The following is a 19,132-nucleotide window of genomic DNA, read 5'->3' on the forward strand; positions in this document are numbered from 1 at the left end:
CGGTCACTAAGGAAGTGCGGCTTAATCCCTGAATTCCGGTGTCCGTGCAGTAGAGGGAGACACTCCCTCCGCTCTCACAGTGGATCAGCTGTCACCCTGCTCACAAGGGGGTGGAGGGGATCCCCATTAACCTGTAAAGAGCTTTGAGTGGAGAGTCCACAAAAGTGCTATATAATTGTAAGCAATTATTATTATTTATAACAAATCAAATTACTTAAGAACATATGAAAAGTTAATGATACCAATAGACAATTCAGCTTATTAGAGCTCAGTGTTTGTTCTGTACACATGTACTTATAATACATGGAATAATTTACAAAGATCCCACTACGTCCCCCTGTGTAGAATAGATGTTCATAATCTGTTTAGTCTATTGTTAGTCTCTAAGCTGTCAAGATTGAAAATCTGATGTTTAATCATATTCCACTTACTGTAAGTCCACTTGTTCTGATCTGTGGTTTCAATGTCATCAACCATCAACTAACCAACTATTTTTATTCTCCTTAAAACTTTTGAAATCCAACTTTTCAGCAGCTGGTCAGAAAGTCAAGTTGCCCAGTAAGGCTGATCGAATGTTCCCTTCCAAACATACGTGAGAGGAAAAATACACCAGTGATTGCCAAAGCAAACAATTCTCAAATAGTATTTCCTTGGACCTGAATACTACTACTACATTTAAATGTGATAATATATATATATATTCATTAAACAACTCTCAATGCATTTTCACTGTACTGAGACCAGACCTTCATGTTTAAACAGAGAACCACTCATAGAGAAAATATTATACTATATCCATATATATTGAACCTTAATATAAATGCTACGGTATTTGAAGCTTGCATTATTCTTAGATGTCGGTCTGTCGCCAGTGGCCAGTCGCCAGTGTTTCACAGAGGAATCCTGTGCAGACTGATCCTCCGACACTCAGTCTCCCATAGGGTGGCACTGCCCTGTGGAGCAAAGACATCACCGATGAAGTTCCTGGCGTTCAGAATGCGCGACGCCAAGGCTGTGCTGCTTAAGCATCTCACCATCTTCCTCCTCGTCTTTCGAGAACACCACGCCATTGTCCTCCTGGCCCCAGCGCAGGCTGGCGTTGCCCAGCTCGGTGTGCCTGGACAGCTCTCTCGTCACCTGCGGAGGGGACAGTACCACAGCAGCCCGGGTCAGAAATCAGGGCCCGGTACGTCTTCCTGAACGAGAGCCGCGGTCTTGTCGCGGCAGGGAGGACGCAATCACCGGGCGAAACAGGGAAGCAGCAGCAGACAGCGCCTGTGGTGGGTGATAGTGGTCTGTAGTGGGAGGTGGCAGCTGGAGTGAGCGCTCTGGAAAACGTGGGACGTAGTGTGATTCAAAGTCGCAGAACGAAGCAGGGAGGCAACCAGAGAGGTGACGTCGAAAGCAAGCAAAGCCCAAGATACCCATTACCCAATGGATACCCAAGCGAAGCAGCTAAGAGACGAGGTCGAGGCGAGAAATCTTCGACGCCAAGGAGCAAACACAAGGGCAATCCAAGAGCAAGGTCGAGGGAAACGGGGTCAAAGAATCAAGGAAAACTTGACTAAGGAACACCAAGGCTCAAGCCTGAACTCCCTAACACTGAGCGAGTGGGGGGCTGACTGTGAGCAGGTGGAACTGATCTTCCACCCGATTGCACTGTCACGGCAACCAGGTGACTAACAGGTGGCCACATCGGTTGCTGTGGTTACTCGGAAGGGTCTTCGAGCAATCCAACGTGAGCAGGCATGATACAATAAACAAAGCCAGCAAGGGAAAGGTCAGCGCTTCGATATAACTGCAACTATGATCTCCAGTATTCTCTCTCTTATATTCTAGTTTAAAGCCCTTATTAACTCTATAACTCTACCCTGCACTTTTGGGCCTATTCATATGCTCCCTTAATTCAAAATGCCAAAAGGAAGATAATAGTAATTTCTTCTGTTTGTTTTGTATTGTGTTTATTAATCACTTCCACTCCCCAGTTTATAAATACTCCCAGTCTGTCCACAGCTCTGCGCTCATCTTCTCTTGCTCCCCTCCCTCCATCCCATCTTGACCCTTGCAACTGCCTCCCTGGCTCATTCTTCACAAATGATTTCCCCAGCCAGGTGAGGTAACACTACAATAATAAGTACACTATCCCTTTATATTCATCTGATTGTTTCCTGAATTCCTAAAATGCTGCTTTTTAACCAAAGAAAATCCCCAATAATGATTCATATTGGTAGGAACCCACTGCGTGTAATGTGTGACAAACATTTTGATTGAGTGTATTTCTGATTTCTGTATAACGTAGCAATGTGTGGCTCATTATGCATAGCATTGACTGGATGATCTTTTTTGTCTACTGCAGCTCCATGATTTGCTTAGTTTCTTCTTTACGAGAAGCCTGGAATATCGCAAGCCACCTATGCACACTGACACAATCTAGTAGTCGATTTCCTATACCTGGACCAGAAGCCACTCTTTAACATCTGGGTCATTAGGATTCACTTCCGAGTCCATTAATATCCTTACTCTCAGCACCACTCTCTTCCCTGTGGAGGAAAGGATGAAAACAGCGTAGAAGACAAAAAAAGAGGCATACCCCATTCTAAAGTAGCATTAAGTGATTCACCCTGCCTGGTCTGAGGGACAGTTATATGGTCAAGGACGTCAAAACATCACTTACAATATTACAAAAGACTGGTGCTCTGGAGGTGGCTCCAGAGTCTATCCCAGCAAGCAACAGGTGCAAGGCAGGGTTAACCCTGGCAGTAATGCCAGTCTGTCACAGGGCACACACCACAGCTCATTTTCCCAGGAGCCGATTCAAAACCTACCAGCATGTCTTCGTACTGCAGGAGAAAACCCACGCAAAGACAAGGAGAACATTCAAACTCCATGCAGACAACAGCCCAGATACTGAACCCAGAGCTCAGGCACTATGAGGCAGCAATGCTAACCACTGCACCCAGTGCACCCTGGGACCGACTCTGGGCCACCACAAGTGCGAACTGGACAAGCAGTCGTGGAATAGCAAAGTGCCGGCGACGTTCCCCGCAAGGTTACCCCCATAAGGCTGTCGAAGTGGCACCGCGATAACTTACCACTGTAGCAGAAGAAAGCGTAGGTGGTATTGCAATAATAGTCATTCCAGGAGCCTCTCGCACTCCCCTGAAGATTCACGGCGCCACAGGTCTCGATGCCGCCATAATTGTTGGGCTCGCCCACGTGCCAGGGGCGGAAAGTGGAGACGTTCCCATCGGACCACTTCCAGGGCTCGTTGAACAGCCCGATCCAGACCTCCCTGCCTCCGGCCGTGACTCTTACTAACTCATTCTCGCTCTGGCTCCTCACCCGGGTCAGGTCGGTGTAATGTTCTCTGCAAAACGTCAGGGCTTCTGTCCAGTTCTTGGCCTCAGCCACCAGGAAGTATTGATCGGCTGCGCCTTCCCCCCCTGAAGAAGTGAACCCCAGTCAGTAGTCGGATTGAGGGTCGCGGAGCAGCCTCGGCAAGCAACAGGCAGGATACCACCTGGATGGGACGCCAGTCCACTGCACGGAGGCACAAGCACCGCATACAGTCACACCAGGGCCAAACATTCCCAGCAGCCAATTCACTCACCAGAGCGTCTTTGGACTGTGGGAGGACACTGGAGCACCTGGAGGAAACCCCCACGCACAAGGGGAGAACATGCAAACTCCACCCCGCCACCCCAGGATTTGAACCCAGGGCCCCGGTGCCGCCATCCCATCAGCACAAGAGCCACTCAAACGATTCAATTCCGAGAACAATGGGGAATTTCATTAGGAGGAATTACTCGTACTCCCAACCCCCCCCCCTCCCACCACCACCTTCACATGCAGTAGTCGCGTGAGAAAGACCGTAAAAGACCGTAAAAGACTCAGGGGCCATTTACCTTGATAGCAAACGGAATAGCTCATGAAACTGCAAGGGCGATCGGCCCACAACCCGCCGCCGACCATCACCACGCAGTTCTCCTTGCCGCCGTAGTTGTTTGGTTCTCCTGCACGCCAGCTGGTAAAAGCAGACCTCCCCGCACCGTAGAGGTAGCCCCCCCCGAGGGACCACTGCCACAGGTCCCAGACATAGTACAGGCCGGTCCAGGCGCAGCCCGTGACCAGCTCGGCGGTGGCAAGGAGCTGCTCCAGGTCGGCTGGCCCACTCACGGTAGCCATGTCCGTGTACTGGCCCCTGCAGTACGCCCGAGCCCCCGGCCACGTCTTGCGCTTGCTCACGAAGTGGTAGTGGTGAGGCGAGACCAACTCCCAGAGGCCTGTAACACGGGAGGCAGGGTTGAGGCTTAGGAGCAGGGGTGACCAGCTCGCGATGCCTGGCCAAGCCAGCGCAAGACGTGCCAACGCGTCGGAGAAGCAAATCCGGTCGGGGAATGGCCCGGCACTTCTCAACCCGACATTTGTGGCTGTCGTTTTGAGTGGTTTTGTCTTCCCTGGGGGAGGATTTCAAATGGGTCTGCCAATGCACTGTGAAGTGGCACAGGGGCTTTAGGACTGCAGTTTCTCAGCGTTGGGACGCTGGGTTCAGCTCTGCTTCTGGTCTGGTTTGTATATTCGACACTGTGCTCACGCTGGGTTTCCTCTAGGGTGCTCCAGTCTGCTCCCCAGTCGAAAGGCATGCTGGTATGTTCACTGACGTCTGGGAGAGTTAGTGCCAGTGTGATGGAGTACCACTCCTTGTGCCTGCTGTTTACTGGAATAAGCTCTGGCTGTCCCACCACCCTGAACTGCATGAGGTGGAGCAGGTGGACGGATGGAATATCATATAATCAAGAGCACCGCTGATATCAAAGTCAGGCGGAACGATTAATTGGCACAAAGCAACGGCATCAACAAGACCAGATGATAATCAGTCTAAGATGGCGCCGTGTTAGTGGCAGCCTGCTACAGCAGCTTTGTGTCTTTTTGTTGTCTTTTTGTTTCTTTCAGTTAGTTAATGCTAGTGTGTTAGTGTTTTTTCCTCATACCTTTGCCGGCAACTAGATTTGCGATCACAACATGATGGATACTAGAAAGCTGAGATGCTTTTCTTGTTTTTTCTGATACTCGGACCTCTGTTTCTATCGGGTTGCAATGCCGATAGCTACAGAGGCATTGTCTACACGCGGGACCAGCTGATCGCGCTAGCGCGTCCGGCTCTACTCACTGGAGAGAAGCCATCGGTGCCGGAGGAGCTGAGGAGGAGAAGCCGAGGCTGTAGGGCTGGTGCGACACGAAAGGCGAAGAGGAGATTTAAACCCTACCTACCTTCGATCATCCTGGGAAATGTGAGGTCCTTAGGGAACAAGATGGATGAACTGGGAGCATTGGTGAAGAACCAGAGGGAGTATCGTGAATGCAGTATCATGTGTTTCACTGAGACATGGCTGCAGGAACTTATTCCGGACTCAAACATTACCATTGGCAGCTTTCAGACAGTGCGGGCGGACAGAAACACCGAGAGTGGTAAGAGGAAAGGAGGGGGGCTTGCGGTGCTTGTCAACAACAGATGGTGGACATACTCATTTTAAGGAGCGCGTCTGTAACCCAGACACCACGGGAGTTTACATGCGCCATCTTTGTTGTTGTTTACATTCCACCTACGGCAAACGCAGAGGTAGCGTGTGACGTCATAAACACAGTCACAGCCAGGCTACAAACAAAGCACCCTAGCGCTTTTATAGCTATTTCAGGGGACTTTAACCATGACTCTATTTCCACCACTCTGCCTACTTTCCACCAATTTGTTAAGTGCCCGACCAGAGAAAACAAAAAACTGGACTTATTATATACCAATGCTAAGGATGCATATAGTTCCACAGCCCTTCCCCCCCTTGGCAGATCAGATCACAACCTTGTCTTGCTTACACCACTATACACGCCTATTGTCCAGCGCCAACCTGCGACCATGAGGACTGTGAGGAGATGGTCTCAAGAGGCTATGGAGGATCTACGTGGTACTTTGGAGGCCACCGACTGGGATGTGCTGTGCGAACCACATGGGGACGACATAGACAGCATGGTGGACTGTGTCACTGACTACATTAACTTCTGCGTAGACAACACCATCCCCACCAAAGACGTACACTGCTTTTCCAATAACAAACCCTGGATCACCAGCGACCTGAAGGCTCTTCTGAATGACAAGAAGAGAGCCTTTAGGAGGGGGGATAAGGAAGAGGTCAAGCGTGTTCAGAGGGAGCTAAAGCAGAAGTTAAGAGAGAGCAAGGACGCCTACAGGAGGAAGGTAGAGGACAAGCTGCAAAGGAATAGGGTGAGAGATGTATGGATCAGCATGAGAGAGATCACTGGCTTCAAACAGGCTGGGGGTGCAACAGAGGGGAACCTGGAGATGGCCAACGAGTTGAACCAGTTCTTTAACAGGTTTGATTCTGGGTCCTCTGTGGTGCAACACCCATCCCCCCACAGCCACACGCTCCCTAACCCTTCACAGCTGCGACTGCCCAATACCTCCTCCATCCCCCCACAAACATGGCCGCCTACAGCCACAACCCCCGACGGCTACTCACCCACCCATCCCCCACAGCTGCCACTCTCCAACACCTCCGCCATTAACACCTGCAGCACTGAAAGCACTATGAGCACCATCCCCCAGGCCAGGCTGACCATCACAACTGACCAGGTGAAGAAGAAGCTGAAGAGGCTGCACCAGGATAAGGCCACAGGGCCAGATAACATCTGTCCCAGAGTTCTGAGGGCCTGTGTTGATCAGCTGAGCGGAGTGCTCCAGCGACTATTCAACCTGAGCCTGCGCTTGGAGAGTGTCCCGGTGCTCTGGAAGACATCATGCCTGGTCCCGGTACCAAAGAAAGGGCGCCCCTCTGTCCTCAACGACTACAGACCAGTTGAACTGACTTCTCATGTCATGAAGACACTGGAGAGGTTGGTCTTATCCCACCTGAGACCCCTTGGTCAGCTCATCACTGGACACCCTACAGTTCGCCTACCAGCCTAGTGTTGGTGTGGAGGATGTGATCATCTACATGCTGCAAAGGGCCTACTCACACCTGGACAGGGCTGGCAACACTGTAAGGATCATGTTTTTAGACTTCTCCTGTGCCTTCAATACCATCCAGCCCTTACTTCTAAGGAGGAAGCTGGAGGATATGCAAGTCGATGCCTCCATGACCTCGTGGATCACTGACTTCCTGACAGGCAGACCACAGTCTGTGAGACTTCAGAACTGTGTGTCTGAACAGGTAGTGAGTAACACAGGGGCACTTCAAGGGACAGTTCTTTCTCCATTCCTCTTCACTCTCTATACTTCGGACTTTGAACTTCGGGTTGAACCACTTGAAACTAAATGTAACAAAGACAAAGGAACTGGTGGTAGATTTCAGGAGGAAAAAGGTCAAACCTACTCCTGTCTACATCCATGGGAGTGGCGTGGAGATGGTGGACTCGTACAAGTACCTGGGAGTGCACATCGACGATAGACTGGAATGGTCTAAGAACATCGAGGCCATCTATAAGAAGGGACAGAGCCGGCTTTACTTCTTGAGGAGGCTCAGGTCCTTCAATGTATGTAGTAAGATGCTACATTTGTTCTATCAGTCGGTGGTGGCGAGCGCCATTTTCTACGCAGTGGTATGCTTGGGCCCTGGGATTAGAGCTGTGGATTCTAAAAGGCAGAACAAGCTCATCAGGAGAGCAAGCTCTGTCATTGGGTCTGACCTGGACCCCTTGGAGGTAGTGGCTGAGAGGAGAATGGTGTCCAAACTAGAGGCCATCATGGACAACTTCTCCCATCCCCTCTATGACAGGCTTGTAGAAATAAAGAGCACGTTCAGCAATAGACTGATTCATCCACGGTGCGACAGGGAGCGCTACAGGAGGTCATTCTTGCCTTCTGCCATAATACTGTACAACGCATCCACCTTGCGTCTGGGCAGAGGCAACATTGACAGTGACCTGTTTCTGGACTGAACGCATCTACACATCTACTGCTACATCTGGTCTCTTCTTTTCTTTTCCCGTTTACAAACGTTTTTTGTGCAATATATGCCAGGGACCCGTGCAATACATTTATATTTATATCTATATCTATATTTAGATCTATATTTATTTTCATATGTGTGATACGATTTTTCTGCATACTGTTCTGTTCTAGTTTGTTCTTTGTGTGTCCGAACTGTGAGTAACTCTTTTAGTGCACTCCTCACTGTACTGATTGTATTGTATGTATTGTATTATTATTTTTATTATTATTGTATCATTCGTTACAGTGTGGCTGTTTTGTCTGTGTAAAGCTGCTGTTGCACTGCAATTTCCCTCACGGGATCAATAAAGTATCTATCTATCTAAGGAGGTACAACCTCCAAGTTGGTAGGCTGGTGGCCACAGGTTCTTTGATGAGCAATCGGCCCCCTGGTCATTTCTGTACTTTGCTCAGATCCAGACTGCAGACGATCGCAGGTGATACAGCGGGATGAGCGGAGGCCGAGAAGCGGGCAGCAAATGAAATTCAAATGATTTAAACCAAAAACACCTGACAGATCATGTCTAAGTGTGGGGTTCTGGCGTGCCGGCAGGAAAAACAAACTTTCTATGCAAAACTCAGGGAGGATACTCGGGGAAAAGACTGAGGTGTTTATGCTGATGCGTCGTTTGCATCCTCGAAACAATGTGAGCGAGCCATAAGCCACAGGCACAAGGCAGGACAGATGAATTACTATGTTAACACAGGGACACCAGCCTATTGCAGGGCACAGATATGCCCAAACTCACACCAGGGCCAATTTTCCCAGAAGCCAATTAACCCACCAGCATGGCTTTGGACTGTGGGAGGAAACCGGGGCAAACCTATAAGAAACACACATGAACTGGAGGCACATACCAACTCCAGACAGCAGACAGCAGAACTGAATCCAGGGTGCAACCACTCCAGTCATTGGTGAGCCAAGTGCTTATGAGACTTTAGCCATCTTGATCCTGCAGAAAGAGACTGTGTCCCCAACAGAAAAAGTCTTGAACAGTCTCCTCACAAAGGACATAAGTAAAGGAAAGGCTGTGGAAACATGAAGATAACATGGAATGAAGGGCCAATCCTGGCCCTAGAGCTCTGATATTCACTTTTGAGACTATAAGACTGTTATTCACTGTTGAGACTTTAGACTGCTAAATAGCCAACCTGCAGCTCCTTTAGCAAATCACCTGTAATGGCGACATGGACACACAGTTTTCACTGTATTCAGCATAACCGCACTACTTGTATATATTGCATACACCATGGACACATAGCAGCTCTACTCATATTGAGTTTTATTCCATTTAAAAAAATGTAACCTCAATTTTGTGATTTTTGTGTTTTTGTGAATTTTGTGATTTCTGTGATTCTTGTGGTTTTTGTGAGCTCGCAGAAAAAGACAATTCATTGCCAGCAACTACTGCTGCTGCATGCCATTTTGTTGTGCATCTGATAAATAAACTTTGATTTGATTTGATTTGATTTTTGAGCCTGGAGGGCTTTTGTATCTTTTAATCTTTATTCCATCCTAGGCTCTTAATACCTTAATACCTGGATTTGGACCAGGACTGAGACCTCCAGATTTAGAAGCATCTTGAACCTTTCCCAGTGGGTTTTAAAGGGAGCCTGCAAATAATCAAAGGGCATATTGATGTCCTTTCTTGGACTCTTAATGGTTTGAATACACTCTAAATGTAATTAGACTTGATTGGCACTGTTATAAGGCTCTCACTCATAAATTTACCTGTCACACTCCAGGACCAGGAGTAAATAACAGTGCTTTGATCAATTAATAAAGGCCTGGATCACCTGGACTATGATCGATTAAACAGGCGGTCTGTTCAATAAAGTAACTAAGGGATCATTGGGAGCAAACATCAATAAAACCGACGATTCAGGGTGACCTGTAAGATTTACTAGACGTGAGCTCTCCCTGGGTCAGGATCAGAGAGCCCTGCACTGACTGGACCAGAGTCACAGACCCCTGGACTAACTGGACTGGTGGCACAGACTCCTAGACTAACTGGAACAGAGTCACAGACCCCTGGACTGACTGGACCGGGGACACAGACCCCTGGACTAACTGGAACAGAGTCACAGACCCCTGGACTGACTGGACCGGGGACACAGACCCCTGGACTAACTGGAACAGAGTCACAGACCCCTGGACTGACTGGACCGGGGACACAGACCCCTGGACTAACTGGACTGGTGGCACAGACCCCTGGACTGACTGGACCAGGGACACAGACTCCTAGACTAACTGGAACAGAGTCACAGACCCCTGGACTGACTGGACCAGAGACACAGACCCCTGGACTGACTGGAACAGAGTCACAGACCCCTGGACTGACTGGACCGGGGACACAGACCCCTGGACTAACTGGACTGGTGGCACAGACCCCTGGACTGACTGGACCAGGGACACAGACTCCTAGACTAACTGGAACAGAGTCACAGACCCCTGGAATGACTGGACCAGAGTCACAGACCCCTGGACTGACTGGACCGGGGACACAGACCCCTGGACTAATTGGACCAGAGGTCACAGATCCCTGGACTGACTGGTCCGGGGACACAGACCCCTGGACTAACTGGACCAGAGTCACAGACCCCTGGACTGACTTTATTGGGACTGACTGTAAGCGCCAGTCCTTTCAACGCTGAAGTTCAGAGGTCTGAATAAACCTCTTTTCATCTTCCATCTCTGCCGGTCCATATTGGAAAGGAGAGAAAAAGCCCACATGAGGAGATTACAATACATATGCTGTATATAATCATTTTTTTAAAGCCAGCCATTAATTAACCTTGGCAAATTGTCTATAACCGTTCACTGTATTTTTTTCCCTACGACACTATATAAATTTGTGACAAATTCTAAATAAAATAAACAAGTAGGCAGGAGCAAACGATGTATTTGAATGAAGCTGCACACATATTTCTTTGCCTCTTTACTGGAGAACTCCAAAAAGGTCGATCGTGTGCCCCAGGAAAAACCTTATAGGCCATCATGGACATCTCCCATCTTTCCCTCTAAGACATGCTTGGGAGAATGAAGAGCACATTCAGCGACAGGCTGATCCACCCGCGGTGGGACAGGGGGTGCTACAGGTGGTCATTCGTGCCTTCTGCCATCAGACTGTACCACTCATCCACTGTGTGTCTGGGCAGGAGCAGCACTGACACTGACCTGGTTTTGGACTAAACAGTAAACTCTCTGCTTCCCTCTGTTTTTTTTTTCCCCGTTTACAACTGTTTTTTGTACAATACATGTCAGGGACAATATATTTATATTGTGCAATACAACTTTTTTGTGTACTGTTCCGGCTTGCTCTTTGTATATTCTGGACTGTGAGCGACTCTTCTTAGCGCACTTCTCACTGACTGGACTGATTGGATTGTTGTATCATTTCGTTACACTGTTGCTGTGATGACTGTGCTGCTGTCGCACTGCAATTTCCCCTCAGGGGATCAATAAAGTATCTGTCGATAAGTAACCGTCGTTGTGTTTCAGATAGTTACAGAGAGCTGGTGACACAGTTCTGTTCACATACTAGGGTTGCCCTCCCATCTATACAGGACATTTATGACAGACGGTGCTTGAGGAATGCTCTAAGCATCATCAAAGACCCCACACACCCCAGCTACAAACTGTATGACCCTCTAACATCTGGAAAACGGTACCGGAGCAGCCTCTCTCACTCTCACCTCACCTCTCACCTATGATCTGAACCTCACAGTGCCTTCTTTCTTACCAAAAACTCAAACACACATTGAAATCTACCTCGACCTTACATGTCAAAAAGCTCACTCCCCATAATTTCTATCCTTTTACTTCATTCTGTTGATGCATGTTTTTGCACATCTGATGTTGTTTTGCACATTACCTGTTACCTTTTGTTGTTTTGCACACAGCCTGTTGTTGTTTTTGCACACTGCCTGTTGTCTTTGTCTTTCTTTTATTATACAATTGATTTGTTGTTTTTTTGTACTACGTATCGTCTGAGAGCTCGCTAAATAGCATTTCGTTATACCATATACTTGTATATGAGTGTTGTAACAGAAAGAATAAGGTTCTTGATCCCGAGATGAAGTAAAACAGATGAGTTTATTGCATGCAAGGAACAATAAAGCCGAAGTCTTGTTTCCCGCAAGAAACAACAAAACCGAAGTATTGTTCGCCGTTCTGTTACAAACTTTTGGGTTATATAGTGTTTTCTTCTCCGTTTCTGACGTCACTCGGTCTGATGGTAAAGAGGGGGGTTCATGGTATTTGGCCAGTTTACGATGTTCTGGACAAATGGTCAGTTTAACATTACACCCAGGGGGGTTCCTAGCTTGCATCTGTAACCCTTATCAGTCAACCCCCTTTCCTGCCATAAACCCCAGCTTGTGACTTAGAAGTCTAAACCCCCTACAGAAAAGATTAATTTCAAACCCCCGTCTTCACATCTTTCTTCATGAGTATAGTGACAATGAACTTGAACTTGAACTTGAATACTGTGCAGTAAAGCAACATCATCTTTCCAAACAGAGGTTCGGGATTAGTCCACACAAATGAAAAAAGGACTCACTAACCTGAGACGATCAAGGTGAGGCATATCTTCTTAGCCATCACTGTGGGTCAGCGAATCTGCAATCAGATAAACACTTAAGAGCTCCTTTCAGATTTCTTCGATTTTCATTTAGATGTAGTTTCCAATTAGGTTCCAGCCTTTAGTGGCCCAGATGCGAACTTGGCTTTGCCGGACAAACACAACACATACATAATAAAGACATAATACATGATCAAATTACCAAGACCTGGGATGGAGTGGCGTCCTGTCCAGAGTGTAGCCCGCCTAGTGCCCTTTGCTTGCCAGAATAGGTCCTGTGGCCCTGAATTGGTAAGATCAGATCACTTTTATTAGCCATATTCAATTTCTTGCATTAGGAATTTGTCTTTTCACAGACCCCAGCTTGCTCTCCATGAGACACACAGGCAGGGAGAGAGAAGCTGGGGGTCAGAGCGCAGGGTCAGCCATTTATACGACACCCATGGAGCAGCTGGGGTTCAGGGTCTTGCTCAGGGGCCCAACAGAGTAGGATTCCTCTGCCAGCCGCGGGATTTGAACCGGCAAACCCTTCCAGCCACAGGCACAGAGCCTTAGCCACAGAGACACCGATTTGTTTTTAACTGGATAAGCAGTTACTTAAAGCAAGGTGATGTCATGAAAATAAAGGAGAAGCTGATCGTTTTTCATCTTTCTCATCAGGTTCTCCCTGGGTCAACATCGTTTGACCGGTACAGTTTCACTTAAGGCAGAGCCTGGCTTTGGAGTCGCCACTTACTCCACTAAAGCAACCGACCACTCCCTCTTCAAAACAGGTCGCATCGCGGGCTTACAGTGAAATAAACGCTCTTTTTGGGTCCTGTCGGTTCACTAGGTACTTAAAAAAAAACCTACCCGCTTAAAAGTTCCCAGACTCTCAAACGACCAAAGCTTACATTTCTCGCAGGTTTGGACATTGACAATCTTTAAAATGTCCTGAAATTTCCCTATAATCCTCAAAATCTTCCTCCACACCTCGAAACAGTAACATCGGGATTTCCTTATAAGTCACTCATTACACAGCGTTTCTGAAACTTTGCACTTTTTCTGAAACTTTGCTCCTCAATATTTTTTTCCTCTCTAATTTAGTCACCACTCACTCTTCTTCTCCCCTCTGGATGCAGGGAGTGTCTCCGACCTCCCAGGACGCTGTGTAGACGCGGACTGTTACCAGGCCTGTACAGCCCTTGGATCACCTAGCTGCGGTCCCCATGGAAACCATTTGGGCTTAGCTAGGCCCTATCTAATTGATTCTCTGCAGGGACAATATTCAAATCGGACTCCTCCCCCCACCCCGTGCCAGGTGCCTAGGCAAATCAGTCTCTCTGCTTTACTTTGGGCTCATTTAAATTTTAATCCCTGGCAAATCAGGTTTGGATTTATATCTATTGGGGTGGGGGGGATAAATTTGTTTTCTTACGGCCAAGGTCCAGCAAAACCAATACGACAAAGACAAAACACTGTCAACAAAGAAGGTGGCGCAACAAAGTTTCAGCAGATTATTTCAGAAAATTAGTTTACACTGTTCAGAAGTCAGAGGGTGGCACAGTTCTGGTATAGTGGTTAGCATCCTTTGACTGACTGGCACCCTGTCCATCAAACGTACACTGACAGGCTGAAATAAGTCTTTAGTCTGATGGAACTGAGTCTCCGTAGTCTGAAGGGAATGTCCCACACTGACAGGTCTGAAGGAGCTGAGTATCTTTAGTCTGAAGGGTAGTGTTCTACACTGACAGAATCTCTTGAGTCTTGAACATAGATCAAAGTCAACCCATCTGATTTCTTCGAAATGAACCATGAAACTTCAACCACAAGTGGAAACTACCCTAAATTGAGAAGAAGAGGCACCAACATTATATGCACTATTCTAAATGAGATCCTCCTACTCCTACTGTGCGATAAAATCTTAACACAACATAGTTTCATCTCTGCTGGCAGCTTTTCCCATATATATTCTAATCTATTTACTTCAGTACCACTTCCCATGTGTCTGCAAGTGTCTTGTTTAGCCAGCAAATACTCGTCTTTTTCAAAAACAGCTTCAACCTCAGTGGGTCCCCTTTTGTAATGGCATTTAGTACCAGCATGCAAAAACTCTTAACAACCTAGGTTGAAGGTGCAGGATCGTGGCCATAAACCCTGCTATTTACTTTGCAAATCACGGCAGTGAAGTGGCGTTTCATGTCCTGCTTGTCCCGTGATCACCACAGGGTTAGATCAGCTTGTCCTGAATGTAAAAGACTAAGCCCACCCAAGAAAAGTGCGATTTCTTAAAAATAAGTTATTGGCGATAAAAAAATCTTGGGTTCCCGTGAAATTGTTCCTTTCTTGATCACGTACATCACGTTGTCATTATGCGACGCGTTACTTCTGGTGCGATAGCACAATCCCCGGTTGCCATCTTATAGTACAGATCGGCACTGGAATCAGTCTTCAAGAGAGCTGCAAACGCCTTACACTCACAGGGTGTGGGACTGAGCTTTTTTTTGAGCACCGAAAACTCTGAAAACTACGAGGGAAGCACGGACAAAGTTAACACGGTTGGGGGATGTAGCCAGATTTGGGGGGGGGGGGGCAAATCAGCTGCCCCCGCCACAGTTTTAGGCGTTACCCCCAAACCCCCTATTGTCTTACTGTACATGTACCAACACAAGCACAAGAAAATGTAGAAACGTTTCAACAATTGTGATGTGTCTTCATGTGGGTCCGGCAGTCCCAATTTCTCATACCAGTGATTAAGCCCCAGTAACAAAATAAATCCATGGACAATTTAGAAAAATTGGAAAAAGTCTGAATTAAGCACAAAATCATAAGCTTTGTGAAGTGCCGTAAAGCACCGTGTTGTTGCAAATCCCTTGTCTCTCCACAGGCGAGGGCAAGAGTTCCCACAAAAAGCACGTTGTGATGTAGCCCTTCCTGCTCACGAGATCACTGTGATGACTGATGTAATGCGATGGACGAGTGAACAAGTGCAGGTGGTGCAGCAGACATTTCACTCCAGAAATGTTCCAACACGGCCTGCAGGCAGAGTTAACAAATCAGCTCCACGTATCGGCACAACAGCCTGGAGGTTGACAGCAATATTTCTGTTAGATCAAAAGACACGTATCCGCAAGCCTGCTTGTTTACAGTGTAATAAAGGCCGCTTCACCTCAGCCGAAGTCTTGTTTCCTCACTGAATCTATTTTGTGATGCAAATTGGAGCTTTTACAAGTTACTGTGTACGTTTTACTTTTATTGTGGTTTGAAATGCGCTCATCAATGGCGATTCTCTCTAACCTGTAAAAATAGCCGTGCAGCTCCCCTTTGTTTTAAGAGTGCACGTGCAGCAAAGGGGTCGGAAAACGAAGGGATGGAATGAGATTAAAATGTGTGTGTGCTCCTGTAAAGTTGAACCGGTTGCTGTTGACAGTTGGTAGGGGGGATGTCAGAGGTTGGTTAAGCCACTGTGGTATGCTCCCGTAAACAGATTCAAACCCAAGACGCAAAGCCGCCTCTGGACGAATCGCTTGGACGTGGACGGTTGTCTAAACCCGTCCGAACCGCTAACGTGACAAATCGTCTCCGGGAAAACGCCTCATAACCTGTGAAAGGATGAGCCCATCATGCCTCACTTTCGGTCAGTACTGCTGGCTCAAATGCACATCCGGGAGGATCCACCGCAGCTGTCTAGTTATCCCGGACTTCGGCGAGGTTCTTCCGGACAGTGGAGAAGCGGATGACCCTGACCTCGTTCACACGCTGCTTCTGGTCGTCCCAGATGTACTCGGAAGAAAGCAGCTTGGTGGGCTTGTTGCATATCAGGTACTTGTTCAGGTGGCTCTCCTCTTGCCAGGCCGCCTCAATGTTGTTCCTCTTGTCCACCAGCAGGTTCTCCTGGCAGGTCTTGACCAGCCAGTACACGTCGTCGATGAGCCCCCCGAACACGGCCACCTGGAAGTAGAAGTCGCCTCGGTTGAAGGGGACGTAGGCAGTGGGGGCCGGCCGGCGCTCATAGGGGAACTGGTCCCGGTGACTGTAATAGAACCAGGCGCCCCCACGTGGTTCTGGAAGTGCATGTCCATGTAAATATAATGGGCTCCCCCCGGATCTGCTCCTCGATGGTCTTCCGGATGATCTCCATCCTCCTCAGGGAGATCTCCTGCCAGCGGTCGAACTTGGGCACCTGGATGGCGGTGAGGTTCCTCCCGGGGGCCAGGGACACCTTCGGCACCTCGCCCGGCTGGTCAGTGAAGACGTAGTAGTGCACCCGGAACCCCACCAGGTAGTGCTTCTCCGCCGACTTGAGGAACCCCTTCAGGAAGCGCATGTACCTGGGAAAAGAGGGAGGATGGTTCGGGAACAGAGGGGACGTGGTGGTTAGTCTTTGCTTCCTCACGGTGATGGGGCCCTGGGGTGCTATTTCGCATGATCTCACCCTGGGTTAGAGTGGGTTTCCTCTGGGTGCTCCGGCTTCCTCCAACAGTCCAAAGACGTGGTGGTGGGTAAATTGGTGTCTGGGGAAAATTGGCCCTGCTATGAGTGTGTGTGTGAGCGTCTGTCTATGCGTTTGCCATGAGATGGACTGGCGTCCCATCCAGGTTGTAACCTGCCATATTCCCACTGCTTGCCTGGAAACCCCACTCTTTTTTCTCTACCCCTCGGAAGAGATATTTTCCCTTTCCAGGGCCTTTTCAATAGCGGATCCTAAATTTCAGCCCTGCTAGAGATTTTTCCTGCCGACTCCTTTTTCCAGGCATTTTTGAGAGCTTGCCTATATGAAGTGAAATATATTCAAAAATCAACATCAAGAGTTTAGCCCCCCCCCCCCCAAAGCCAGTTAAATGTGCCAGCCTGAATTTGTGTTTTACTAAAATGGTTTACCCCTCAGCCAGTGGTTAAGGAATCCAGAAGTGAATTGCATCGACCTCTCTTGCCCTTGAGTGAACTTGTCTTGCACATAAAAAGCTCATGAACACGTAACATTTTCGACAATAATAATGCGGTACAACAACAATGCAATACCATAATACAAAACATTCAATGGCACCGCTCAATCAGAACTTCAGTACCATTAATAATAATAATAATAATAATAATAATAATAATAATAATTGCTTACACTTAAATAGCACTTTTCTGGACACTCCCTAACTCTTCACAGGTAATGGGGAATCCCAGTACCACCACCAATGTGCAGCCCCCACCTGGATGATGCAACGGCAGCCATAGTGCGCCAGAAAGCTCACCACACACCAGCTCTCAGTAGGGAGGAGAGCAGAGTGATGAAGCCAATTCACTGATGTGGATTATTAGGAAGCCATGATTGGTAAAGGCCAATGGGAAATTTGGCCAGGACACCGGGGTTACACTGCTACTCTTTTCGAGAAACGCCCTGGGATTGTTAATGACCACAGAGTCAGGACCTCAATTTTACGTCTCATCAGAAGGATGGTGCCTTTTTACTGTATAGTGTCCCCCGTCACTATACTGGGGCATGAGGACCCACATGGACAGCAGTGTGAGCGCCCCCTGCTGACCCCACTAACACCTCTCCCAGCAGCAGCCTCAGCTTTCCCAGGAGTCTCTTCTCCAGGCTCACACCTGCTGAGCTCCAGTGGGGTTGCCAGTTGTGAGCTGCAGAGCGATATGGCTGCTAGCATTAGATTTGAATCAAACAATTAGCTTGTGAAGAGTCTAAAAATGACAGTAGTAATAAGAGGCCAGCCTCTTTTTGTTTTAGTGTTCAACAATAGAACGCTTTTAGTTAGAAAGAAAGTAAATGTTCTCTTAGTCTTGATACAGGGGATCTGGAACAGTGCCTCCTCCCAGAGTGTAGGAGAGCACATTCTAAAAGAAGTCACGGATACAGAAGACATATTTCTGTTAAGTACTCTTTGTGATCAACACGTCTTACTTGCCGACCGCGAAGACAGTGGTTGCTATTGTGAGATTGAGGGGCTTGTTGATGCTGTCGATGATCAAGGGGTCAAAGGTCCCATCCCAGACGATAGGAGCCAGCCAGGGGGTGACGGTCAGCATGTCTCTCATCCTGGGACACGAGCGAGAGGCGATCAGAGATCTGGAGACCCCAGTTCCAGCTTATTGAAAACCCGGAGGTGACGGTGTTATGACACAGATGGGATGGAGACCTCCTGGGAAAAACTAAGGTTGCTGCTGGAAGAAGTGTTAGTGGGGCCAGCAGGGGGTGCTCACCCTGCAGTCCATGTGGGTTCTAATGCCCCAGTAAAGTGATGGGGACACTATACTGAAAACAGGCGCCGTCCTTCGGATGAGACGTAAAACCGAGGTCCTGACTCTGTGGTCATTAACAATCCCAGGGCGTTTCTCGAGAAGAGTAGCGGTGTAACCCCGGTGTCCTGGCCAAATATTCCATTGGCCCTTACCAATCATGGCCTCCTAATAATCCCTCTCTATGAATTGGCTACATTACTCTGCTCTCCTCCCCACTGAGAGCTGCTGTGTGCTGAGCAGACTGGAGAATCATCCAGGTGATGGTGATGGTGGTTGGTGATGGGATTCCCCATTACCTGTAAAGCGCTTTGAGTGG

The 19,132-nt window shown here is 48.1% G+C and overlaps 1 protein-coding gene and 1 pseudogene across 1 annotated transcript; both read right to left on the reverse strand.

Annotated features, from left to right (window-relative positions):
- Positions 1–919: 919 nt before the first annotated feature.
- LOC148666581 (C-type mannose receptor 2-like) lies at positions 920–12,605 on the reverse strand. The gene is made up of 5 exons (XM_088632557.1): positions 12,569–12,605; positions 3,906–4,283; positions 3,093–3,443; positions 2,452–2,540; positions 920–1,137 (listed from the first exon to the last, which is right to left on the reverse strand). Exons 1-5 carry the CDS (start codon positions 12,603–12,605, stop codon positions 970–972), a joined length of 1,023 nt encoding a protein of 340 aa, XP_088488683.1. The 3' UTR covers positions 920–969.
- Positions 12,606–16,251: 3,646 nt separating this feature from the next.
- On the reverse strand, positions 16,252–18,612 carry LOC148666582 (globoside alpha-1,3-N-acetylgalactosaminyltransferase 1-like; annotated as a pseudogene).
- Positions 18,613–19,132: the final 520 nt, after the last annotated feature.

Source organism: Lepisosteus platostomus, chromosome 5 (genome assembly GCF_059453375.1).
Source record: "Lepisosteus platostomus isolate fLepPlt1 chromosome 5, fLepPlt1.hap1, whole genome shotgun sequence".
NCBI lineage: Eukaryota > Metazoa > Chordata > Actinopteri > Semionotiformes > Lepisosteidae > Lepisosteus > Lepisosteus platostomus.